The sequence below is a fragment of the Pelophylax lessonae genome, assembly GCF_965119305.1.
Source record: "Pelophylax lessonae genome assembly, chromosome: 3".
In the NCBI taxonomy this organism is placed as follows: domain Eukaryota; kingdom Metazoa; phylum Chordata; class Amphibia; order Anura; family Ranidae; genus Pelophylax; species Pelophylax lessonae.
In genome coordinates this window covers 497874718-497902274 of record NC_138770.1, presented here as the reverse complement: position 1 = coordinate 497902274, position 27557 = coordinate 497874718, and the positions used below count along the sequence as shown (strand labels likewise).

Genomic DNA, 27557 nt, shown 5'->3' with positions numbered 1-27557 from the left:
TACATTTCTGTAATGTCTGTGTTATTCCTAACTGCAGTTCTCTTTCACGAGGCTGTCTGTAATACTGTGTATTTGATAGAATTTTTGATATCTGGTCTAGTTTTAGAGGCCTGTCTATAGCCTGTGTATTAATTTTCATGTATCCATTATGCCAACAGGAATAAATTATTTTGTAGCATTATCTCAGACTGCTGCTTACTCTCCCATTGTTACAGCCAGTTATAGCAGTGTCTATAATTGGGCATGCATGCACTGTTCACTGGCAGTAAAGTTTAAGGTCCCCTCTGACAAAGATCTTAAAAAAAGATTTCAAATGATTTAGTTTTTTTTTCTTATAACCGCACACAGTAGTAGATGAGGAGAACTGTGAAAGCCAACATATGCTCTTGAAAGTTAGAAGCTGAGCCATGGATCCCTGTACTGGGTGTACAGGGACAGTTCCTTGACCCACATCCACCAGCAACATTCTCACTGATCCTCGTGTTTTATCTGCATTTTTTCCTTGTCTTGTTTATGAGTATGTTCAACACAAAAGTGCCAAAATGAGTATTACAGCTAAGGAAAATACTGTAAAAATACTTAGGTACTTAATATTTTTTAAATATTTAGTAACTGGCCATATAGCTTTTAAAAATATATTACCTTGCAAACTTTTTGAATTTAATTAGAAAAGATGTAAACTGTATAACTATAAAAAATATTGGAGACCTATACATTTAAAATTTTTAATCTGGCTCAAGAAATACCATTTTAACTTCCCTGCCCTAAGCTGGAAAATTCTGGGGAAATCCTGTAACACTCTTCTGGCGTAGTTCGTTTTTAAAACTACCTGCAACTGATTCAGGCAAGCCCTTGCACCATTTCTGGTACCAGTTACTTTACATGCACCAGATTCAGGTATTTCTTATTATTGCTATTTTAGGGACCTGTTACTGTGGCTGTAGCAAATTCTTCAAACATTACTGGCAGCTTACAGCTCAGTAAACTTGCAGTATTTAAGATCAACCTTGAGCTGGAGTGTAGAAAGACACCAGTGCTCATAGTGGGGCATTTTGTTCTGGAAAACTGTCATAACTGTGCCAGATTCCCGCACAGGGTTCATGGTTAGTAGGATGCTGGTGGCTTCCTACAAAAATGACTTATCATTGGCCCTATTCAGCTTTCAGCTGAAAGCTTAATGTAAGCAAAGGGGCAGGGGCACTGGATAATGTAACTAACCAAGTATGGAAAGGCCGATATTTGGGCAATGATGAGTCACACACGAGAAGGATCTGATGGGTAACTAGTCTGAGTTCCAGCTGAAAGCTGGTTTCTAGCCAGAAGCTGAATGTAGCAAAGGGGTGGGGATGCTGGATGACATAATTACCCATGTATGGCATTACCTATATTTGGACAATGATGAATGCGTCACACGAGAGACAACAACTAGTCTCAGCCTTCCCCATCAGGCTTCACCCACCCAGGTCCACACTTGCCCACTGTCATATGCTGTCAATCATAGGCAAAGCAGATCTGAGGGGGGCTAGTCTCTGACTGATTGACAGGTGCAGTGGCTGGGAAGGGGTTTCAGTAATGCTTTTAATGCTGAGCTTCATGGAGGAAAAAGTGTCCAGTATGGACACTCAACTACTACTGCCACCTTCTAAGACAGATTCATGTAATCGTTCCTGATAAGTAAACAAATCCATCACAAACCTAAATAATTTTAGTGCATAGGAGAATTTTTAAGAGTGTCTGCAACACTTGTTATGCATTCCCCTATTATGTCTCTGTAGATATACACAGAAAAGAGACTCATATGATTCAAGTAAATTAACTGAAAAAGAATTTTTCCACACTGGCCCCAAGTAATAGTGGCTGTCATTTTGTCTATTAAAATTGGTTACAATCCCAAGTCTAAAAAAATAAATCCTAGTCCAGTCATATAAACATCTTTTTAGTGGATTGTTCTGTGTTGTTTCTAGTGGAACAACTTTGCCCAGCAAATCCGCTTTGAAACATGACACACATCAATGACTTCATTTAATCATCATACTTTAGAACTTTTTTTGGATTACCCAGGGAAATGTAGACACTGTCGCTTGAGTTACAGATGGAAATAATAAAATACAATTGAGGCTTGATATAAAACTTCTGCAGTCCTTGATTATGCACATTTATTCCCTAGGTTTTACAAAAGCAAATTACAATCAGTACTTCTTTTTAAACTTTTTTAACAGCCACACACAAATTGTTTAACACCAAATGTTAGGTAGCTATTATCTTTGAGGTCCAGCGAATGTTAAAAATATTAATAATCATTTAAAAAGCAGCTACAGCTGACCTACTCTCTGAAGCATCTTCTGCAGATTTACACCTTCCCAACCAGCACTGCTCCGGCATCATTGCATCATCCAACCCACTTCCCGTGAATCCAAATTATTGGAGGGCTTTAGGAAAGGGTGTGGCATGGTGTTAAAAAAAAAAATTAAAAACTGAGTTTGGCTTTAAAGCTCTTTTAAACATTCAGACACTTATCCACTCACATCCCTTGTCTAAAATGATCTTTCCTTGGCAAGTCATGCTCGGTCCGATTCCTTCTCTGATAATCAATCTCCTACTAATATTTTGACTTTTGGGGAGTTATGATTCCTTTTAAATAGAGATTGTTGGGGCACATGTTATCACAACCTTATCGGTTTTGAATTTGTATATATTTACCCAAAAAGCAAAATAAATACTGGTAGTTTAAATGGCTTCTCCCAAAATTAACTTTAGAATCCATGTCAGTTACTTGTGTAATGTACTTTGCTAAGGACATTAAGCTGTAAACCCCACTGGAGAAAGTGATGAACATGTAGTCTGTAAAGGTCTGCATTCATTTAAACATACCTCATGTAGCTCTTTCAGCATGTATAAAATAATTAATTATATTTTGGTATATAGATTAAAATGTTTACACCTCTTATTTATCAATGCAGTATACAGTGTTTCAAGTGGTGCATCTCACTGCAAAGCAGTCTGAAATCATTTACTGTAGGTCTGCCCACTTTAGGCTTCTGAAAGTTGTATTCCAAAAGCTGTAGATTATTGCCTATCACTGTTCTTTGTATTGTTATTTAATAAGCCCATTAGTACTGTATGTTCTATACAGTAAGTCAACTCTCTACAAACTCCTAAACTCCTATCTAAATGGAAATAAATTATAAACTAGAAACTTTGTGATGTTGACACAATGGCGGCACAGCGTAAAAGCGCATTATTCATTTTATTGTGTGAGAAAATAAACACAGCTTTGCTTAACTTGCTGAATAGCATTGTTGCAAATTGTATAATGTAGATGTTTGTGACTAGCTGTGCAGCTCTGCGTGTTCAGCGCTGCCATTGGCACTCTATACCTGCTGTTCGTTTAAATTGTAAGATACACAGAATGATTGCTGCACTTCCCTTCAGCTGCCATCTAAAGGTACTACTTTCAATTTCAATGTTTCCATCGAATAATTCATCCTACTTTCAGTATTCTATTGTTCCATTTTATAGCATCTGTTTTTATAGAGTGAGCAGCTGCTGATGCTGTTGCTGACTTGGTGAATTAACACTTTACTTTCAGTTTACGCATGTATCAACATTTTGCTAAAAGGGGCAGAAAATATTTTTATGGTATTTGCATACTCATAGATAACAATGTTTCTTGTCCATAAATATTATCTGGGCATAGCACAAAGTTATTTGTGTATACAAATGTATAATAATGCATACCTTATTAAAGCACTAAAAGGTCCCATTCACATTTGCAAATGGGGCTATTTGCATTTAGCTGCCAGAGATCCAGCAGAGGCTGCCTGTATACCCTCCAAAGTATACCTCAACAAACGTGGAGTTACTCTTTAAATGTTTCCTGCATTGTTCCTACATTGTAAGATGACCTACTGTATGTTTAATGATATTAGTTGTTCATTGGTGTAAGACATTAAGAAGCCCACATTCTACCTGCTAACTCTGGAAAACATGAGTTTTGTAATATCTCATATTCCCTTTTATTCGGCTGTTTGGAAACAATTTTTTTTTATTGTTATAAACCCCAATATATAACTAATTCATAAGCTCAACTGTGGCTAATATTTTTCATTTATGTTCACAGAGGATACAATTCCAAAGAAGGTGGTCTGTCACTTCAATGGCAAGACATATGCTGATGAGGAACGATGGGACATTGACAGTTGTACACATTGCTATTGCTTACAAGGACAAACACTTTGCTCTACAGTTAGTTGCCCACCTTTGCCATGTGTGGAGCCAATCAATGTTGAAGGAAGCTGTTGCCCCATGTGTTCAGGTAACAATATATTTTACTCTGAATAAGTCTTTTCTGTGTGCCATGTTTTATTATTTAAAATTATTTCTAATTTTACAATTCTCATTTTGTGTACACCACAACTAATAAAAAAAATCTTTAAGTTTGCCAACACATGAGAGATCATGTGACACTGAGGCCAGTTGCTCTATTAACTACTAAAACACTTTATCCTACTACACCATTATCATTCACCTAGCAATGTTTTATGGGCTAAACATCTTTTAGTATAACACATTTTTAAATGTGCACTTTTGGGTATAATACTGCCTGTTAGTACCTCTAGATATAGTGAACTTTTAGTAGGCATATAGACTGATGCTTGAATACAAAAAAGCCAAACCAATTTATAGCTACATTCAGCTGTTAGAACTTGTTACATGTTATACCCATACAGTAATTAGGGTGTAACATGTTCTCCCTCTCAGTGTTGACAGCAGAGGGTTTGCAATTTAAATGATTTACAAGCTCACCAATCGGCATGCTCTTAGTTTATTCCCACTGCCTACAGGTCTGTAACTGAAAGGTTGTATGAAGGTATTGGCACAGATAGGCAGTGTCTGCAGGAGCCTGACATTGCAGACTAATGTTTAAACAATAATAAATTACCATTTTTTTTACCTGAAACAATATTTGATTTTTTTTTTTTTTATGAATGGTGAACTTAGCGTTTAAATGAATCATAAGCAGCCATTTAGTGGATTTAAACATAACAATCAAATCTCACGGCATGCAAAAAGGTAGCATAGCAAGAAGACGCAATGTGCTCATCCTGCATCAGCAAGGTCTCTCCCAAGCAGAAATTTTGCAGCAGAAAAATGGTTCTAGATGTGCTAGTTTTAGGCTCCTCTGCAGAAGTACAAACAAATCATCTGGGCAGAGGACTGACAGTGCCACTGGTTGGCTGAATGACACAGGCACTAAATACTTTGAGCTTACCTCCCTTTAAAACTGGAAAATGCCCAGACCCAACTGTTGGCTCAGAACTAGAAAAAGTCATTCCTTGGAGGTGGAAACAAAGCCAAGCTACTAACCTACACATGCAAACACAATGACAGAGATTTAGAAAATGACAGTTTGTCTGGATTGAGAAGTCAAAATGTTAAATATTTTGTCTAACGAAGGGCTGGAAAAGGATAAATGGATTAACTTTTTATTATTTTTATTTTACATTCTTGGTATTATTTAATGATGCATTCCTGCTTTACAGCATGTTTTCACACATAACTACTGGATCTTCGTACCCCAAGAAATGTTTTCCTTTAACTATGAAAATGTTTTACTTTGACTATATTTTTGCACTTTGGTGCACTCAATCATCTTTACATTACAGACTAAAAGTAGTAAAAACCCAAAGATAATTTTACTGAGAACTTGAAATCAACTGAGAATCTAACTGTATGTTTTGCAATGTTTGGGGAATCAGCTGGATCGCAGGACACAGGCGTTGCAACCAAAGAAATGTTTATTAATTTAAACAGGCTTCATAGCAGCAAAAAAACACAACAAGGAAAAACAGTCTCACCGACTTGAAGAGTTCAGAGCTGCTTTTGCAGTCAAACAGTCCCAACTTTTGAAGAGGGTAACTTCCCCTGGCAACAGGTTCTCAGTCAGCACACTGACATGCACCCTCTTGGCTGTACAAAAGTCCACCATCCACAGTCTCCTCTATGCTCCACCACACCCAATCTACAACTTCCTGTCCTTCTTAAACCCACTTCCTCTGATCAATGAGTTAACCCCTTTTGTTCCCTTAAAGGGACCAGAGCCCAAACAAAGGGGAAATATAGCATCCTTCACGGACCCACCCTCGACGACCTGTACAGTTTGCAATGGCGTTTTATAAATGTGAAAAAGAAGTTTATAAATACGATGCATTGTAGTTGGTACCCTGCTTTTTTTTTTTTCAAGCTACTAAAGTGAGATCATAATGGTTGTTTTAGCCACTAAATTCACTACAGTATATTTATGTAGGTCTACTGATGTTGGTAAATGTTTCAAGGTCACATACAAATATTTGCGTTTTCACCATATTGTGTACATAGCTTAATTATTTAGTGATGACTCCAAAAGGTTTTAAAACCTGTTGGGGCTCTTTCACACGGATGCACTTTGCCATCAAATCTGCCTGCTCAGTGAGAGATCTTTTCACTGATCCCTCATGCAGAGTGGACATGGATACAACCGCTTTTCTCCGATACGCTTCACCTAAAAATGGACAAGCTAACCCGATCAGTCTGCCCGGGTGAGAGTCCTTAAGGTGAATTTGTACTGTTTTAAACTAAAATGTTTAATGAAAAGTTTTACAATATTGTACTAGATACATCATCTTTTAGCTTTTTAAATGTGTTTATCAATGCCACCTAAACCCCTCTGATGTGCCATTTTAAAGAAATTCTCCTTGACCTATCAGGTTTTTTTTAGACACTGAGGTTTGTGCATTGTGGAATATCAGCCAGGTATGTTCTGACAGCTTATTGTCAGTTGTAAGGACAAAATCAGTATTTTGGCTACACGTGGCATTCTAAATATAAAAATATCTTTTTCTTATAATCCAATAAATAGAGAGGTTCCAGAGTATATGGTCAACTTTACAGCCTGCTTGCTGAAACAAAAAACCTCAGTGGATAATTCTACTGCTATTAATACTTCCACAAATAGAATACTGTACACTGTACTATAAATGCATTTCAACTTGTGTGTAAATAACAAAGTTTGGCTTGCATACAAACAAAAAATGCCTCCAGTCATGATGGCATTGAAATGTGCCCCTGCTGAGGTGAAATGGTTTTGGATGTTAGAAAGGTCTGACAGCTACATGAAAAACAAATTATATAGATCCATAAATGAAATCTGTGTTTTACAGAGATGTATATTCCAGAACCCACTAACATCCCTATTGAGAAGACAAATCATAGAGGAAAAAATGAACATGATAGCTCTCAATGGCCAACACCCAGTGAGAATGATATCCTCCACCATAGAGGTGAGTACCATATGTTATCTATCACAAACAGTTTCTGTATATTTAATAGTTATTTATTGGGCATTTGTGTTTTCTACGTAAGATGTATATGTACCACTCTCAGCCTGATACAGAATTATTCTATTGAAACAAACATGTATTAACAATTCCATGTATTTAATCTAATCTTTTTTCCAGTTCATATCACCAACTGCTATGGGTTATACACAAACATATGAGTCAATGTAACTCCACTGCATAGGCAGCAATTATATAGCTAAGGTGATCTTCCTTAAACCGATACACACAGCACGTTTTTTTGGTTTTTTTTTTCAATCAACCCAGAAAAAACAATGATAGATCACTGTACCAACACAAGCAATGTTGGCACTGCATCTCCCCACCCCCACTGTGCTATTGTATTCTGATGGGTTTTCAGCACTTGCAGATAAACAGATAATGCTGGAAATGTTGAGCAGGAAAGGGTTATTGAAGGAAGGGGGGCCACATTAGGTGGAAATTAACATAACATTTATTTTACATGCTGCAACCTCTTCTAAATATTGCTACAGTTAGATGTTTTTTTTTTTTTTTTAATTCTTGTAGAAATGGGTCATCTTAAAGTTAACTACAGGGAAGGAGACCGACCTCGGCCCAGTGAAGATGCCTCTCTTCATTCAGTTGCGTGGGTGGCAGTCCCTATAATGACAGCCCTTGTGATCATCATAGTCCTTCTTCTCATTAATCAGAAAAAGCAGTGGATTCCAGTACCTTGTTACCGCACTCCTACCAAGGTATAAAATAACTGCTATTTTTTTGTGAGAGAATATATAAATTGTATGTATACATGTATGCATGTGGAATTATCCTATTTATCTGTCTTTCTTACCTTGTGTTTTTCTCTAGTTAGCTAGCTATCACCACTGTCAAAAAAATCTATACATAAAAGATATCTATAAAAAAAATCTCCCTCTCTTTCTCTCTATAGATATATATATGACACTTTGCTACATTGTAAAGTAGTGAGTGTACAGCTTGTATAACAGTGTAAATTTGCTGTCCCCTCAAAATAACTCAACACACAACCATTAATGTTTAAACCGCTGGCAATAAAAGTGAGTACACCCCTAAGTGAAATGTCCAAATTGGGCCAAAAGTGTCAATATTTCGTGTGTCCACCATTATTTTCCAGCACTGCCTTAACCCTCATGGGCATGGAGTTCACCAGAGCTTCATAGGTTAGAGCTAGAGTTCTCTTCCAATCCTTCATGATGACATCACGGAGCTGGTGGATGTTAGAGACCTTGCGCTCCTCCACCTTCTGTTTGAGGATGCCCCACAGATGCTCAATAGGGTTTAGGTCTGGAGACATGCTTGACCAGTCCTTCACCTTTACCCTCAGCTTCTTTAGCAAGGCAGTGGTCGTCTTGGAGGTGTATTTGGGGTCGTTATCATGTTGGAATACTGACCTGCGGCCCAATCTCTGAAGGGAGGGGATCGTGCTCTGCTTCAGTATTTCACAGTACATGTTGGCATTCATGGTTCCCTCAATGAACTGTAGTTCCCCATTGCCGGCAGCACTCATGCAGCCCCAGACCATGACACTTCAATCACAATGCTTGACTGTAGGCAAGACACACTTGTCTTTGTACTCCTCACCTTGTTTCCTCCACACACGCCTGACACCATCCGAACCAAATAAGTTTATCTTGGTCTCATCAGACCACAGGACATGGTTCTAGTAATTCATGTCCTTAGTCTGCTTGTCTTCAGCAAACTGATTGCAGGCTTTCTTGTGCATCATCTTTAGAAGAGGCTTCATTCTAGACTACAGCCATGCAGACCAGTTTGATTCAGTGTGGAGGCGTATGGTCTGAGCACTGACAGGCTGACCCCCCCCCCCCCCAACCCCCTCAACCTCTGCAGCAATGCTGGCAGCATAGCATACATCTATTTCCCAAAGACAACCTCTGGGTATGATGCTGAGCATGCAAACAACTTCTTTGGTCGACCATGGCAGAGCCTGTTCTGAGTGGAACCTTTCCTGTTAAACCTCTGTATGGTCTTGGCCACTATGCTGCAACTCAGTTTCAGGGTCTTAGCATTCTTTCCTATAGCCTATGCCATCTTTATGTAGAGCAACAATTCTTTTTTTCAGATCCTCCGAGTTCTTTGCCATGAGGTGCCATGTTGAACTTCCAGTGACCAGTATGAGAGTGTGAAAGCGATAACACCAAATTTAACACACCTGCTTCCCATTCATACCTGAGACGTTGTAACACTAACGAGTCACATGACACAGGGAAGGGAAAATGGCTAATTGGGTCCAATTTGGACAATTTCACTTAGGGGTGTACACATTTATGTTGCCAGTGGTTTAGACAATAATGGCTGTGTGTTGAGTTACAGTGCCTTGCAAAAGTATTTGGCCCCCTTGAACTATGCAACCTTTTGCCACATTTCAGGCTTCAAACATAAAGATATAAAACTGTTATTTTTTGTGAAGAATCAACAACAAGTGGGACACAATCATGAAGTGGAACGAAATTTATTGGATATTTCAAACTTTGTTAACAAATAAAAAACTGAAAAATTGGGCATGCAAAATTATTCAGCCCCTTTACTTTCAGTGCAGCAAACTCTCTCCAGAAGTTCAGTGAGGATCTCTGAATGATCCAATGTTGACCTAAATGACTAATGATGATAAATAGAATCCACCTGTGTGTAATCAAGTCTCTGTATAAATGCACCTGCACTATGATAGTCTCAGAGGTCCGTTTAAAGCGCAGAGAGCATCATGAAGAACAAGGAACACACCAGGCAGGTCCAAGATACTGTTGTGGAGAAGTTTAAAGCCGGATTTGGATACAAAAAGATTTCCTAAGCTTTAAACATCCCAAGGAGGACTGTGCAAGCTATAATATTGAAATGGAGGGAGTATCAGACCACTGCAAATCTACAAAGACCTAGCCGTTCCTCTAAACTTTCAGCTCATACAAGGAGAAGACTGATCAGAGATGCAGCCAAGAGGCCCATGATCACTCTGGATGAACTGCAGAGATCTACAGCTGAGGTGGGAGACTCTGTCCATAGGACAACAATCAGTCGTATACTGCACAAATCTGGCCTTTATGGAAGAGTGGCAAGAAGAAAGCCATTTCTTAAAGATATCCATAAAAAGTGTAGTTTAAAGTTTGCCACAAGCCACCTGGGAGACACACCAAACATGTGGAAGAAGGTGCTCTGGTCAGATGAAACCAAAATCAAACTTTTTGGCAACAATGCAAAACGTTATGTTTGGCGTAAAAGCAACACAGCTTATCACCCTGAACACACCACTGTCAAACATGGTGGTGGCAGCATCATGGTTTGGGCCTGCTTTTCTTCAGCAGGGACAGGGAAGATGGTTAAAATTGATGGGAAGATGGATGGAGCCAAATACAGGACCATTCTGGAAGAAAACCTAATGGAGTCTGCAGAAGACCTGAGACTGGGACGGAGATTTGTCTTCCAACAAGACAATGATCCAAAACATAAAGCAAAATCTACAATGGAATGGTTTACAAATAAACATATCCAGGTGTTAGAATGGCCAAGTCAAAGTCCAGACCTGAATCCAATCGAGAATCTGTGGAAAGAACTGAAAACTGTTGTTCACAAACGCTCTCCATCCAACCTCACTGAGCTCGAGCTGTTTTGCAAGGAGGAATGGGCAAAAATGTCAGTCTCTCGATGTGCAAAACTGATAGAGACATACCCCAAGCGACTTACAGCTGTAATCGCAGCAAAAGGTGACGCTACAAAGTATTAACTTAAGGGGGCTGAATAATTTTGCACGCCCAATTTTTCAGTTTTTTATTTATTAAAAAAGTTTTAAATATCCAATAAATTTCGTTCCACTTCATGATTGTGTCCCACTTGTTGTTGGTTCTTCACAAAAAATTACAGTTTTATATCTTTATGTTTGAAGCCTGAAATGTGGCAAAAGGTCGCAAAGTTCAAGGGGGCCGAATACTTTCGCAAGGCACTGTATTTAGAGGGGACAGCAAATTTACACTGTTATACAAGCTGTACACTCACTACTTTACATTGTAGCAAAGTGTAATTTCTTCAGTGTTGTCACATGAAAAGATATAATAAAATATTTACAAAAAATGTTAAGGAATGTACTCACTTTTGTGAGATACTGTGTGTGTATGTATATATATATATATATATATATATATATATATATATATAAAACTATTTGTATATCTTTCCCATTTTAACTCTCCTATATGTAACAGAAAACAGTGACAAATATAGGTAACTGTGCTGCTTATGTGGTAAAATCCAAAATAACTAAAGTTTCTCTGAATCCCATCTAACTACCTATAGAGGATAGCTTTTCGTTTTTACACTTAACCAAATCCAATTTGTATGCTAAACACTTCCATGAGAACAGTATACTCCAGGCCCTAGGGATTGACAGTTGATATTTAGTATTAGTAATCATGCCAAATGAGGCAAAGGTAAACATAAAAATGTTAGTAGCTATTCCAAAATTTAAATAAAACCTGATTGGCTGACTCTGCTTCACTCTATTGCTATTTGTAAGGGGCTATTTTAAAAGGCATTAATGTGGACACATCTCAGCTTTATAAAAAAAATTTTCTTTTCCTTTTCTTTTTTTTCCTTAAAGCTTTGATCAATCACATAACTCTCTCTGCTACATTAAAGTTGAACTAAAGTCTGCAGAATATTCACCTCAGTTTCAGCAAGCAGAATGTTGGATCCATACTGACCTCTATCTTCGGGCTTCTTCCAGTTGCAGGGAATTCAGCTTCTTGGTTGGCAGGTGGGATGATGGAACTTCCGTGCATGTGCATAGGAGTCATTTATCCCAGCACAGTGGCACCATGCCAAGAATGTATGCTGAGCTACACATGCAGAGCTCAGTGTACGTTCAGCAGAAGATTGCAGCACAACTATTGCAATGAGGCAGTTTCTTTTGCTGCATTTTGTTGTATTACATAAGAGTCATACTGTAGCATGTCTCTTTGCAATAAAAAATGCTGCTTTCTCACAATTTTTTATAAGCAGAGCGAACTCCCTGGGACACTGCTGGATACACATTTGCAGCCTGGTTTTAATTTACGTGTAGAACCACTTGTGATTTAAGGTCTTAAAAAATTCAGTTTGCAATTGGGTAGAAAACTGACTTAAATACCGTATTTAGAGTGTATTGATTAATGATTTGAACTCTAAATGGTCTGACATGATTAGTCGTGTACTCTAAGGTTCAGTGTCAGGACCCTTACTTTTTTACCTATTTTCAAATGACATAACGTTTGGGATTAAAAGTACCATTTCAGTGTTTGCAGATGACATCAAGCTATCTAGTTAAATACTGTCTATGGATGCCTCCAACTTACAAGCCTGCCTCAATACGCTATTTAATTGGGTAACTATGTCAAATGACATGGCAAATGAGGTTTAATATTGGTAACTGTAATTCACTTGGGGGCTAAAACATGCTTACATCATACATACTAGAAGGAGAACAGCTGATGCAGTTCTGGTAGATCATACTCTTATTATTAGCATGCAGTGCCAAGCTGCAGTTTAAAAAGTCAGCAAATTCATTTTTTGTATTAAAAGTGGTATAGATTACAGAGAGAGAGGACATAATTTTGCACCTGTACTAATCATTGGTAAGACCTCATCTAGAATGTGCTATTCAGTTTTGGGCGTCAATTCACAAAAAAGGATATTGAGGACTTGAAGAAAATGCAAAGAAGGGCAACGAAACTGATAAGAGGCATGGAGGAGTTCAGCTATGTGGAAAGATTAGGGGAATTGATTTATTCTCTCTTGACGAGGCGATTATAGAGGGATATGATGACCATGTACACAGTAAATATATAGTGAACTTCATTAGTTATTCACTTAAAGGTCATTACAGAGGACAAGGGGCACTGGTTACACTTTGGAAGAACATATATTTAAACTTCATATATGGAAAGACTTTTTCACAGTAAGGCTAAGTTCACACTGTCAATGAATGCTTCTCAGGCGCCTATGCAAATGATTCTATGGACAGCACATAGTGCTGTTCATATTATCAACACATGAAGCGTTGGCATTGCGTCACATCGCTTGCTTCAAACTTGAAGCCTCATGTTGAGTCTGGAGTAGTTTGAAGCTTTTCAGCACCTCCCATTCAAGTCTATGGTAACGCTCTGCAAACACACTGGCAGACGTTAGTGGTGTGGTTGCAGCGCGTTAAAATGAGTTTTAAAAAAAAAAAAAAATCATGCAGGAGGAATATAATGTCCCACAATGCCCTGTGGTGATAGAGGAGAGCATAGAGTGTCCTGCAGTCACTTCCTTCTATGCACTTCTTGTTTGTGCTGCTTGAAGATGGCTGACATCAACTTCTGGGGGTAATACAGGGCATGAAAGAGGTGAAGATCTACCTGAACATGGGAGAAGTCAAAGATCACCACGCACAGTGTTGTCCAGTGTCACCTACTCACACCTGATTAAAACCTCTAATTGCAGTACTACCATGTCACAATAGCTTGCAGTTTATGGCAGTCATGGGTTTAAATCAGGAGGTGAGGAGGAAACATATCACCTCCTCACCACCTGTCAAACACACTCTAATTACTTTTCAGAGGAGCAGCAGTGCCTGCTACACTTGTGAATGAGTTGCATTTGCAACCTAAGGGCTCATTCACACGTAAAGTTGGGGGTGGTAAAACCCTTTGGTTGAGTTGTATTTTTACCACCCCAAATCGCTACCTCCTTTAGCTACCTCCTTTAGCTAAAGGTGAACACATGCCACAGCATGAATTAAGCCTCCTTTTTGCTTTTGGTGGGTTCTACCGCCTGCCAGTCGGAACCCATTCAAGTAAATGGGGCTATTCTGCAAGCGCCCCACAACTGCATACTTATGCAGGGTCCAAGCGGTTAAAATAGGTGGTGAGAAAGCAACACAATGCTGCCTGCTTTAACCCCTTGTTTGCTGTACTGCACAAGGTTGCAGGGCACTTGCAGAGCAGTCTCATTCACATGAATGGGTCATCCTTGGCGGTGGTACACCCAACAACTAATAATAACTCCTGCTTTGGCTGCAACATTTGTACACCCCTGGCCACTGCAACTAAAGGGGTGCGGTTGGGGCAGGGGTGGTAAAAACATGTCTTAACTATATGGTTTTGCCACCCCAAAAATTAAAATGTAAATGCACCTTTACTGTTCTGAGCCCCTTATAAGGCTGCTTTCATACTGATTTGCTGTGGTTTACCTGCACCGCAGGGCATCTGTGACTTTCCTGGGTTAGCTGTGCTTTGCCATAGACTTCCTTTAAATCCTGCAGGTGTGGTGCACTTTCTGAAAGCGCACCAGTACTCCTGCATTCAGAAAGTGCACCACACCCCCAAGATATAATAGAAGTATATGGCTAAGTGCAGCAAACCCTCAGGAATGCTGCAGGTACATTGCACTGCACCCGCAGTGTGGGTAAACAGCAGTGCTTCAGTGTGAAAGTAGCCCTATACTATTATGCCCAGTGTATTGGTTCACACTGACATGAAGATCTCTTCTTTCCTGCTGCTGGCACCACTCTGGAGAACACGAGCCGGAATAGGAGGTAGAGTGCAGTTGGTATGACTCCCTATGTAACAGGAGCCAGCACTACAAAGGAGGCATTGGCTTATGGGGCTCTTGCTCCCCACTACAGCTCCAACTTTACAAGTAGTCCCTCTGCATTGCACTGTTTGATGCAACTGGCTGTGATCTACTGGTTGATTGTGATCAACGGGTTGCTCACCCCCGCTTTGGAATATCTCTGAGAGGCAATTGGATGTACCCAATAGTGCCTTGATGCCCTTCTCTTCTTCCTCTTCTCAGCCAGTTGCTCATACATGTGCATCATCCACAGGAGGCCAAACATGAGATAAAGCATAGTAAGGGAATCCCTGCTGCTTCCTTCCCTGCTAATGGAGTATGCACAGGAAACATTCATCATGACAAGCCACACCTCAAATTGTTTACTTCCTGTAATGTTCCTTCCTCTTTAAAAATAAAAAAAGTTGGCGTTTGTGGAGCGGTTTTAATTACATCAAATGCATCAAAACCGCTCATAGGGCATTTGGGGAGAATTTTTTAAGCATCATTAACACTTGTAAACATGCCAGTCTAACGCCAATACTAAGGCGCATTAACGCCTAAACTAAAGTGCATTAATGTGAGTCTAATGCTATTCCAAAGCACAATAACGCTATAGGAGCTTTTGTTAGGAGTTAGAATTTAGTCAAGTGTGAACAAGCCCAAAAGCTCCATTCACATGTAGGCGTTCTGAATCGCGGGTGGGTGCCATTGAAAGTGACGGGGATCGCAAGCGCGTCTTGCGATTTGTGGCAACTCAGGATCATGGGTAGAATCGTGGTGATTCCGCCCGTGATCTGGGACACCTACATGTGATAATAATCCTAATACCAGGGATTATTGATCCAGGGAACGACCAAAAGCCGCTAGAGCAAATTGGGCCTTGCTTTATAGTGGTTTTTTTGCCTTCTTTTGGATCAACTATGGGTTTAGGATTCTGTATATGGAGTTTTTTTTCCTGTTGATTGAACTATGTAGCTATCTTCACAGAGCCTCCTTTTACAAAGTTTATAGGGAAGTGCAGTGACGTGAACCTGTTTTCACTTCAAATACTCAACTGAGAATTTTTTGTTTGTTTATTTTTTATTTTTTGTTGTTTTATCTTTGATTGTATTTTAACTGCCCTGCACATAGTTTTACCTCACTTAAAGCGGAACGCCACCCAAAAGGGGAAATTAAGACTTGCCCCCCGCTCCTCTTGCACAGTTAGCACTTTTGAGGAGCCAGTGGGAGTGGGGGGGAAGAAGTACCCGATTTTGACAGGTACCTGCTCCCACTTTCATTCCAAGTGGAATCGCACATGTGCAGTGGACACCTGCCAATTGCATTCTCCTGAGGCTTGTAGCACCTTTCTGCCTGTTTATAACCCCAGTGTTGCACCCCCCCTCGCGCACACACACACACACTCTTCTAAAGCTGATTATACACAACTTTAGGTTCATCTGAATCCTGTGAACTGTCCAAAATTCGAGCAATGGATGGCTCTACTGCCAATACCTGGCTCAACAAATGTTGGTTGAGAAATCAAAGGAGCTGGGCTAAAAAGTTTAGATGTTAATTCTTATACAGTAGACTGTGCACTCTCAAATTGCACTTAGTTACACTTCTGTCACAGAGCATTTCCAGCTTCTTACCATTAGTACATGGTGCTCTCAACCAGCTTACATGCAGATCAATAACTTTTTGTCAGTATCCAATGGACAGGAGTTGAACCCACCTCTAATTTCCTTGTAAAGAGAACCTGTTACCACAATAAAAAAATAAAATAAACAAGCAAAAGTGTGCCCTGTCCTTTTACAGTTTCCACTCCTTTTTTGTGAATCTTTAACACCCTTTTCGGTACATTGTATACACTGTCATGGCCTTCTCTCTTCATCACCTCTCCCAAGCATTGGCTGTGCACACATACCCTCTGCACTCCTCCCTGCACATACTGCCTTCTCTAATACCTTCTGTACTCCTCCCCTGCACATACTGCCTTCTCTAATACCCTCTGCACTTTTTTTCTCACAGTTCTATTCACTGTTGTACCCTTCAGTCTCCTCTCCCGCACTTATAGTCAATGGTAATACCTTTTACTGCACATACTGCTGCTCTCATACTCTCCAGAATTTTTGTCTGTGCTTACTGGCTAACATCATACCCTCATGTTTATTTCTTTTGCATACAAACCACCACCATAGTACTGCTGTCCTACCCTCTGCACATACTAACCACTGCCATAGCCTCTAAACCTCTCTTCTGCACATAGTGCTCACTGTAATACCTTTCATCTCCTCCCCTTCAAATACTGCCTGCTGTAATACCATCTGCACTGCTCCCCCACACATACAGCCCTCTGTCATACCATCTGCACTCCCCTCCTTCACAAACTGCCACTAAAACACTTCTTGAAATATCTTGAAATATTGCTTGAAATATCCCAGAGACTGCCCCCTCAAGCGAACAGGCACACTTTTGCTTATCAATAAAGCTCAAAGGTTACCAAACATTTGTAACATATTCTTTAATATGGAGATCTTGGTTGACTATTTTAGTTTAACATTTGTGAAGGACATATGGGTCTTCTTGCTTTGGTGCACACTGGCAATAACTGCACAGCATGAAGCAGATATCCTACAGAATGACCTGGACAAAATTACAGAGTGGGCAACGACATGGCAAATGAGGTTTAACGTGGAGAAGTGTAAGGTTTTGCACTTGGGGACTAAAAACATTAAAGCACAATACACGTTAGGAGGGGAACCCTTGGGGGAATCAAAAATGGAGAAGGATCTGGGAGTCTTGGTTGATGATAGATTAGGCAACAGCATGCAATGTCAAGCGGCAGCTGCCAAAGCCAGCAGAATATTAGCATGCATAAAGAAAGGGATTCCAGAGATAAGACTATAATCCTTCCACTTTATATAACTCTGGTCCGACCGCATCTGGAGTATTCTGTCCAGTTCTGGTCGCCAGTCCTCAGGAGGGATGTGTTGGAGCTGGAGAGAGTCCAGAGAAGGGCAACTAAACTAATTAGGGGATTGGAGGACCTTGACTATGAAGAGCATCTACAATCGCTCGATTTATTCTCCCTGGAGAAGAGACGTCTGAGGGGGGACATGATAGCAATTTATAAATATCTTAATGGGGATTCCAGCTTAGAAAAAAAGCTGTTCATTCGAAGGGATTGCATGAGGACTCGAGGGCATACAATGCGATTAGAGGAGAAGCGTTTTAACCACAGGCAACGTGGGGGGTTCTTTACTGTTAGGGCTACAAGATTGTGGAATTCTCTACCACAAGAGGTGGTTTCTGCGGGTAGTATGGTGGCTTTCAAAAGACTCTTAGACTTACATCTCAAGGATCAGAACATTCAGGGGTATGTGAGATGAGTACAGCCACACACACCTACACAGGTTGAACTGGATGGACTATTGTCTTTATTCAACCTCACCTACTATGTAACTATGCATTTAAAGTGTATCTAAATCTAAAAACAAAAATGTAATATACTGCAGTGTACCAACGTTAGATGTCAAGGCTGCATTGGTTTTCCTTTTTTTGTTTTCGTTTTTTCCCCATAAAGTGTTACTAAACCCACAACAGTAAAATCGGTCTATATATGCAGTAAAGCATGCTGGTTATACTCACTGTGGAATCTAAGGAGTTAATCCTCCGCATTTTGTGAAAAGGCTGTTTGAGCCTGTATGCACAGATCCTCCTCTTCTTGCACTGTCCTGATAACCTGTCTGGATAAGACAGAGTTAGTGGAGTCAGTCTCCACATGCTCAGTTTGGTGTGTATTGCTAGAGTTTTTTTTCCCTTGGACAGAGGGTCAGGGGTCCTGCATCCTGATAAGACAGCCAGGATGAAAACTCCTCCTGCAAGTTTTAACCAGGCACTGATAGAAGTCACAAGACTGCTATATACTACTGATGGTAAAAGGTATTTAGCAGTTGATATTTACTTAAATAAAAAAAATAAAAAATTGCCTTTTCTATGTTCTGTGTACTGTGGGAGTAGAGTTATAGTGAATGCAGGGTCCTGGGTGCGTAACACTTTAACACACTTCCTGTCTTAGAGTGGCTACACACACTCCTCCACTCTATCTATGGTGGAGCAACATAGTCACCCTTTGACAGCAGCATTGTCAACCTGCGCAAAGGATAGTGATAGATGGGACTAGTAAATTTAGACAGACTTTACATCAGTGCCTAACAAATTAGTCCAGCTCCATCTAACACTTATTAAAGCAGTAGTAAACCACATTGAAATTAATAAATAAATGTCGCCCCCCCCCCCCGAAGGGTAATGTCATAATGTGCTAGTATGCACCATATACTAGCACATTATGACAGACTTACCTGTGAAACTGATCCCTCCAGCGGCGCCCTGTCTTCACTGACAGGGAATCCATATTCACCCGGGCTTCCTTTTGGGTTTGCGGGCTCTGGCCCTTTGAATGGTCGAGTCTAGATGATGTCGCTCCCGCTGCATGGCTCTCTCAATGGACAGCGGGCCAAGCTGAGGTCCGATTAACAGGAGAGCCAAACTGGAGCAGGGATGGTCAGATGGAGCCAAGGGTCAAAGCCAGGAGAGAGAGCAGACAGGTCAGGAACAAGCTGGTGTTCCGTGAAAAAACCATACCCGTAAAAAAATCCATACTCTCGTCACCTCCGGTGCACATACGTCAGCACCTACGTCATTGAACAGCTGAGGAGCTTACTAGTGCGCATGCTCGTAGGGTATGGATTTTTCACGGCAGTGTGTGTAACGTTATACAGCCACAACTGTTGCGGCGGTTACATTAAAACAGCTCGGCTGCAACATGAATCATCTCCGCTCCTACCCCTGTCACTTCCCTGATCTCGGGCACAAAATATAAAAGCGGCGGCGGGTGTATGAAAATATAAATCACAGAGCTGAGATCTCCGTCATTTACATTTCATACACCCGCTGCCGCTTTTACATTTAGTAGCCGAGATCAGGGAAGTGACAGGGATAGGAGCGGAGATTCATATTGCAGCTGAGCTGTTTTAATGTAACCTTTAATGTAAACGCCGCAACAGCTGATGCGGTGTAACGTTACACACACTACCGTGAAAATTCCATACCCTCCGAGCATGCGCACTTGTCAGCTCCTCAGCTGTTCAATGACGTATCCGGGGCTGTGAGCATGTGCACTGCAACGCTGCTCAGCTGTTCCTGACAGGAAGTGATGTGGGTATGGAATTTTCACGAAGTATGGTTTTCTAACATTACAACTGGAATCCAGGAAGTATAAAACGCTCAGGACACCGAAAGAGCTGAAGACAATCCAGCAATTTGATGGGCTGAGCAGAGTCCTTTTATAGGGCACAAAAAAAGGAAAAAGAAGGAAAGTATGTCTCCGCTAGGAATAAATATTATGACTATGAAAACCAACTCGCTCATATATGACAAAATAACTCAAATGGCAAAAACAGCATACAAAGAAATCAGGACAACAAAGAAAATAAATTGCCCAACAGCGCCATACATGATAGAGTTACCGGGGTATAGTTGGATAGAGTTTTACAAAAAAAACATAAAAACCCCAACAGTTCCTAATAAAAATAGTACAAATTTTATTGAGTCACAAGGAACATATGGTATTAAAAAGAATAACCTTCCACCTCACCACTACAAATAGTGACCACGTGGTCATTAAAAACAAGCACACATGCATGGATCTGCTGCACCCTATATGTGAGCAATAATTCAGTACAGTAAACATATAATCGAGGATGTATATGAATCCACCAAAATAAAATAGAACAGTAAAGGAGCAGCAAAAGTTCAGCCGGATGTCATAAATAACGGGGAACTGGCCACTATATTACCGGTGATTTGTTAAATATTCATGAGTGGCGGTGCTAGCGGAACTCTCTGCATAAGCTATGAGGCTAATAACTGTCTAATTTAGCTGTATGCCGAGATTGTCGGCTCGTGTGGTTGTTCTCTCTGGCATCGCCTACTGATGAGTATGTTGCTCATCTCCCTGTTCAGCCCGAATGTCTCATAATCGGAGACCGGTAATATAGTGGCCAGTTCCCCGTTATTTATGACATCCGGCTGAACTTTTGAAAGGGTCTATGATATGAAAGGGTCTGGATAAGCCTTGGAGAACATTATGCTGCCTGTAACATCATTCAGCATGACTGCTTTGGTGGTGGGTCAGTGATGGTCTGGAGAGGCATATCCATGGAGGGACGCACAGACCTCTACAGGCTAGACAATGGCACCCTGCCATAAGGTATCAGGATGAAATCCTTGGACCCATTGTCAGATCCTACACTGGCGCAGTGGTTCCTGGGATCCTCCTGGTGCACAACAATGCTCGGCCTCATGTGGTGAGAGTATGCAGCCAATTCCTGGAGGATGAAGGAATTGATAGCATTAAATGGCCCCCACGCTCGCCTGACCTAAATCTAATAGAAAACCTTTTGGTCCATCCGGTACTGCCAGATTGCACCTCAGTCTGTTCAGGAGCTCAGTGATGCCCTGGTCCACATCTGGGATGAAATACACCAGGACACTATCTGTCCTCTCATTGGGAGCATGCCCAGATGTTGTCAGGCATGCATACAATCAGGAGGGGGGGCCATAGAAACTAATGATTGACCGATTATCGGCAACATCGATATATCGGGGGCCGATATGCATTTTCCCCGATTATATCGGAATCGGCCTTTTGATTTTCCGATATTGCCGATATTTTGGGAAACTGGTGTACCGGAGTGATGCCTGCAGCTAGAGGCATCACCCCGGTACCGGTGTTCATAGCCAATGGTCGGCTGTCTTGTAATGACAACGATGTGGCTGAGAAGCCGCTCGGCTGTCATTCCAAGGAGTGGGAGGGGACGTCCCCCCCCCCCCCTCCTGCCGCCTTCGCGGCTAGTCCGGGTCTCCTGTCCCACGGGGAGACCCGGGAATCCTACCTTCACCGCCGCCATCTGATCGGGTCTCCATTTCTTTGAATTTGGCGCCGCTGAGTACCCGGAAGTGATGTCATGACATGACATCACTTCCGGATACTGGCGGCACGGAATTAAAAAAACGTACAGTATTCAAACCAGCCAAACTTGTCCTTTTGAATGCTTTTAAGTGCAGATCCCTCCACAAGAGTACCTGTAGACATTAAAAAAAATAAATAAAAATGAATGTTCGAAAATATCGGCTGATATCGATATCCGATGACCAAAATATCTGTATCGGCGGTAAAAAAACAATATTGGTTGATCAATAATAGAAACTACTGAGCACCATTTTAAATTGCTGCAATGAAATTTTCAGCAAAATGGACTAGCTTACTGCATAAATTTTTCAGGGTGTCTTTCAATTCAGGCCTCTGTAGGTTGAATATTTATATTTTCATCAAACAGTATGGCACCCTTTCAATCCTAACACATTTCCCAGTCAATACCAGTATAGATATCCAGCATGATTTTGCCCTATTGAGATCTGATGTGTTTTCCAAATGTTTCTATAGGTTTTTTATTATCCAGCATAAGTCCACTGCAACAATGTATTACTGCAGGTAGAATGCTACATTGTTTCTGGTGGTTATTATGATCATTTTGAATTTGCTGTGTGCTATTTTGCCACTTGAAACGTCAATTGGTTTTTATCTTTATTATTTAACCCCTAAATCCTGTGATGTACTTGCATGTTTCTCTATATGAGATAGCTGTATGTAGCATGCTGTCATGCCTTGCGGAAGAGAAGCAAGTTATAGCACTAAACTAGAAAAGTAATATCGTGAATATTTGAATTTCGGCCCAAGGCAATATCACTTGCTTTGCATGTCTGCTCACACAATCACATTCAGAACATTCCACAAGGGAATGTAAGGTTTTGGTATTCCAAGAGAACATTTGCATTTTTCCTGTGCACTTAACCCTTTCCACACAGATACAGTAATGCATATGGATCAAATGTTGATGTATAAAAAGGCATTCAAATTGCAGTTTGTAAAACTTACCATATCAGCAAAATGTGTTTAATGATGGGATTGAATCTTGGCGCAAGTTTAGTTAAACAAAACAAATCTATTTATTAACTACACTAGACATTAAGCCCGTTAAATTAACGGGCGCTAGAACATATGTGGTCAAACATTTGTAAAAACAGACTTGTTCCAGTTAAGCGAGAGCCTCTGTTAGCTCTGCGTCCCTGTTGCCCTAGCAACGTCGGGGACATGCGCAGAGCTGACTGTCTCGCTTATCTCGTTCTTTTTTTTCTAACAACGCAAGAGCCGCATGACGTAGCCAGCTCTGCGCATAGCGTCCCTGTTGCCCTAGCAACATCGGGGACACGCACAGAGCTGACCGAGCGGCTCTCGCGTGACATCGCTCGCCCACCGCCACTTGTAACACCCGCTGCCGCTTAGCAGTAAGTCCATGCAAGCGCACATCCGCCGCATGCCCGCGCACACCCGCCGCTTCAACAGTTTTGCCCGGTGTTCTGTCAGATTTCCCTACCCCATCAGATTTCCCTACCTACATAATTTCCGATTGAGATCAGCTGTGGATTCGTCATGCAGCAGCTTGTACCTGCGTCACACGTCCTATTGGGCATGCGCAGAGTAGGTAGGGAATTATGATTATGATGCATCGTGAGGGGTCAGACAAAAGTCCTAGTGTGCATGCACCGGCGCATGCGCACCAACGGGTCGGGCAGCGGGATCTCTTATAACAAACATCCATCCAATCTCCATGGCACACACTGCGCTGACCCAACACTGCACCGACCCAACAATCCGATCCCCATGCCACACACTGCGCCGACCCGACAATGAGACAGTGGGCGTGCGCGTGTGGGTAGGGAATAGGATTGTCCGATCGGCGCAGTGTGTGCCATGGAGATGGGATGTATGTTTGTTATAAGAGATGGCGCTGCCCGATCCGTTGGGGCGCATGCGCCCGCTCATGCACAGTAGGACTTGTGCCTCAGCCCTTACGATGTTATCAAAATTCCCTACCTATTCTTCGCATGCGCAGTAAGACGTGTGAAGCAACTACAGCTGGTGCATGACGAACCTGCACCGGAAATGACGTTTTCTGACAGAACACCGGCCGCCAATGTTCCCTCTAATTTTTTACTGTGCTGAGCAAGTAAAACATTTTCTGAGGGCAAACCTTTAGACTGAGCAATTGGGGGGGGGGGGGACGTCAATGCAGAGTGACCAGCGTGCCCCCAATCAATTGCAGAGTGCCCACAGCATTGCCCCCAATCAATTGCAGAGTGCCCACAGCATTGCCCCCAATCAATTGCAGAGTGCCCACAGCATTGCCCCCAATCAATTGCAGAGTGCCCACAGCATTGCCCCCAATCAATTGCAGGGTGCCCACAGCATCGCCCCCAATCAATTGCAGGGTGCCCACAGCATTGCCCCCAATCAATTGCAGAGTGCCCACAGCATTGCCCCCAATTAATTGCAGCGTGCCACAGCAATGCCCCCAATCAATTGCAGAGTGCCACAGCAATGCCCCCAATCAATTGCAGAGTGCCACAGAAATGCCCCCAATCAATTGCAGAGTGCCACAGCAATGCCCCCAATCAATTGCAGAGTGCCCACAGCAATGCCCCCAATCAATTGCAGAGTGCCCACAGCAATGCCCCCAATCAATTGCAGGGTGCCCACAGCATTGCCCCCAATCAATTGCAGGGTGCCCACAGCATTGCCTCCAATCAATTGCAGGGTGCCCACAGCATTGCCCCCAATCAATTGCAGGGTGCTCACAGCATTGCCCCCAATCAATTGCAGAGTGCCCACAGCATTGCCCCCAATCAATGCAGAGTGCCACAGCATTGCCCCCAATAAATGCAGAGATGCCAGCATTCCCCCCTTCCCCCGTCTGTGCACTTGCCTCATGGTCACTTCTCTTCAGTTCAGTCCCCGGCTTCCCGCGTCTCCTCAGTCTTCCCGGCACCTCCTCCGAGGGTGGAACTCCGTAGGGTATCCGTCATCCTCGGCGCCCCGTGCAGGCCCGATCCTCGGGCTCTCCTAAAGGCCGCGGGCCGGCCGCAGTCTCCGCACTCCGGGGGGGTGGCAGTCTCCACAGATCGGAACACCAGCCAATCCTGAGGAGAAAGTGAAGTGGGCGGGGATCCGCTCCTGTGTAACACGCCCACCCAGCGCCGGCCGGCTGCCCGAAGTCTCTCTGCGTCCCAATGGCTGTCATGGGGCACATGCGCAGTAGCGCAATTCCACGGACACAGGGACTGACGCAGAGACACATGGGTTTTATTAATATAGATTATTTGTTAGCCACTAGCCCCATGTATGGCCATCTGCTTTTTCCATCTGGATAAAGTTGAGCTGCAGTGCTATATCACCACTAGGATATGCTACAGATTAGTGGAAGTTGGTTTAACATGTACAGCTTCTGGCAAATATACCTTTGCTGAATGGATATACTGTTGCAATCAAGCAAATGTATACAGATTGCATGATACGTACCAGTTAATAGCATTATCACCATACCTCCCAACAGTGGGAATAAGGGACAACTATTAGCAAAAAATGTAGGCATAGGACACCCCCCCTGCCACACCCCCTTAAAGGAGAATTATATGAAAAAATGAGTTAATCACTTCTGGACCAGAAGATTTTCCCCCTTAATGACCAGGCCATATTTTGCGGTTCGGCTCTGCGTTATTTTAATGGACAATTGCACGGTCATGCAACGCTGTACCCAAATAAAATTGATGTCCTTTTTTCCCACAAATAGAACTTTCTTTTGGTGGTATTTGATCACCTGTGCGATTTTTTATTTTTTGTGCTATGAACAAAAAAAGAGTGACAATTCTGAAAAAAAAAAAACCAATATTTTTTACATTCTGCTATATAACATTCCAAAAAAAAAAATGTAAAATCAAAATTTTTTAACATTTTAGGCCAATTTGTTTTCTGCTATATATTTTTGGTAAAAAAAATCGCAATAAACGTATTTTGATTGGTTTGCGCAAAAGTTATTGCATCTACTAGCTACGGGAGAGATTTATGTAATTGTTACTGTTTTTTTTTTTTTTTTCTTTTTTTTTACTAGTAATGGTGGCGATCTGCGATTTTTCGCAGGACAGATCGGACCCCTGACTGACATTTTTCACACTTTTGGGGGGACCAGTGACATTACTACAGTAATCAGTGCTAAAAATATGCACTGTTACTGTAATAAGTACACTGGCAGGGAAGGGGTTAACACAGTAAGTGATCAAGGGGTTAAATGTGTACCTAGGGGCGTGTTTCTAACTTTGGGGGGCGTGGCTTGTGAAATGATCACAGAGACCTGTGTTCCTATATAGAAGGATCACAGGCGCTCTGTGATCATTGCAGAGAGAAGAAAGGTCAGCTGTGTTTACAACAGCTGCCCGTTCTTCTCTCTCAGCAGGGAGCGTTCGCGTGTGTCAGGCGGCAATCGGAGCCGCCTGCCCCGTGCATCGGCATCCCCGCTGCCGAGTTGGGGCAGAAGCGCCGGTGGCAGCATGCGCTCGCCCCCTAGCCGCAGGCACACGACCGACCGACTTATCTCTACGTCGGTTCGCGCAGGAGGACCGCCCTGCCGCAGTATAACTGAGGTGGGCGGTCGAGAAGTGGTTAAATCCACAAATGTTTTTTTTGTTACGACTACTATTCCTTACTGGCTTTTGAAAATTACAAATGCAGCAACTTAGATATTGAATGAAAGGTTTAGCACTGGGAAACACTTTTTGAAAGATAAAAAGTGCATTTTATATACAACTATATAGATCAGACCAAAATGGGGGACAAATGAGGAAAGTGGGACAGAGGGACTTAGATATATGGTGTTCGCTGTAATGTCATGGCGGTAGTGGCAAACAAGTAACCCTCTGAGGTTAGTGAGCAGAGAGGAAGCCACAAAGAAGAAAGAGTAGGACCCAGAAGATCTTGGCTATCACTATATTAGCACCGACTACTACAGTGATTGTCAGCTTACCCAATAGCCCTTCAGGTATGATATATGCATACTTGCACTGCAAGCTGGACCAATATATGTATGAAATAAAGATTATACCTGGTGTCCATCTTTAAATGTTAAAGTATAATTGTTGTCAGACTGTGGATTCTCAAGTATTAACATTTTTTTTACCAAGCAGTAAATTGGATTTGAAAAAAAACATCACTGACCTCTGTAGCTGCAGCTACATCAATACTTCTTAAATTTCAAAGCAGAACCACTGAAATTGTTCAGGTCGGCCTTTTCGTTCCCCCCCCAACTGTTTTGTGTTTACAGTAGAGAACTACTTCAGTGCTTCTGCTGTGAACTTTGAAGTTGAATTGCTGCACTGTGCTGGGAGCTACAGAGATCAGTACGTACTTATGTAAAAGCTCATTTACAGTTTGTTGGGAATATATTGGGAATTATTGAATGCCCAAAAACATGGGCCGTACACCTCCAAGAATTAGCACTTCTATGCAGGGGGTATGCACAGGTGATCAGCTGTGGCCAGAAAACTGTACAAATCAATGTCAAGTTGATAGGCACTGCATACTGTAATATTTCCTCCAATAAAAACATATTTCAGTTATTTTATTACTATCCACCGCAGCAAAGTTCCCAGAATTTTAAAGTGGCATAG

The 27557-nt window shown here is 41.7% G+C and overlaps 1 protein-coding gene across 2 annotated transcripts in view; it reads left to right on the top strand.

Annotated features, from left to right (window-relative positions):
• CRIM1 (cysteine rich transmembrane BMP regulator 1) overlaps positions 1 to 27557 on the top strand; it is a 1384383-nt gene that overhangs the window by 1355143 nt on the left and 1683 nt on the right. For both annotated transcript variants that reach the window (XM_082249820.1, XM_082249819.1), the window contains 3 exons: positions 4121 to 4315; positions 7200 to 7319; positions 7905 to 8092. In XM_082249820.1, the coding sequence (XP_082105946.1) occupies positions 4121 to 4315; positions 7200 to 7319; positions 7905 to 8092 (503 nt within the window). The remainder of the gene's footprint in view (positions 1 to 4120; positions 4316 to 7199; positions 7320 to 7904; positions 8093 to 27557) is intronic.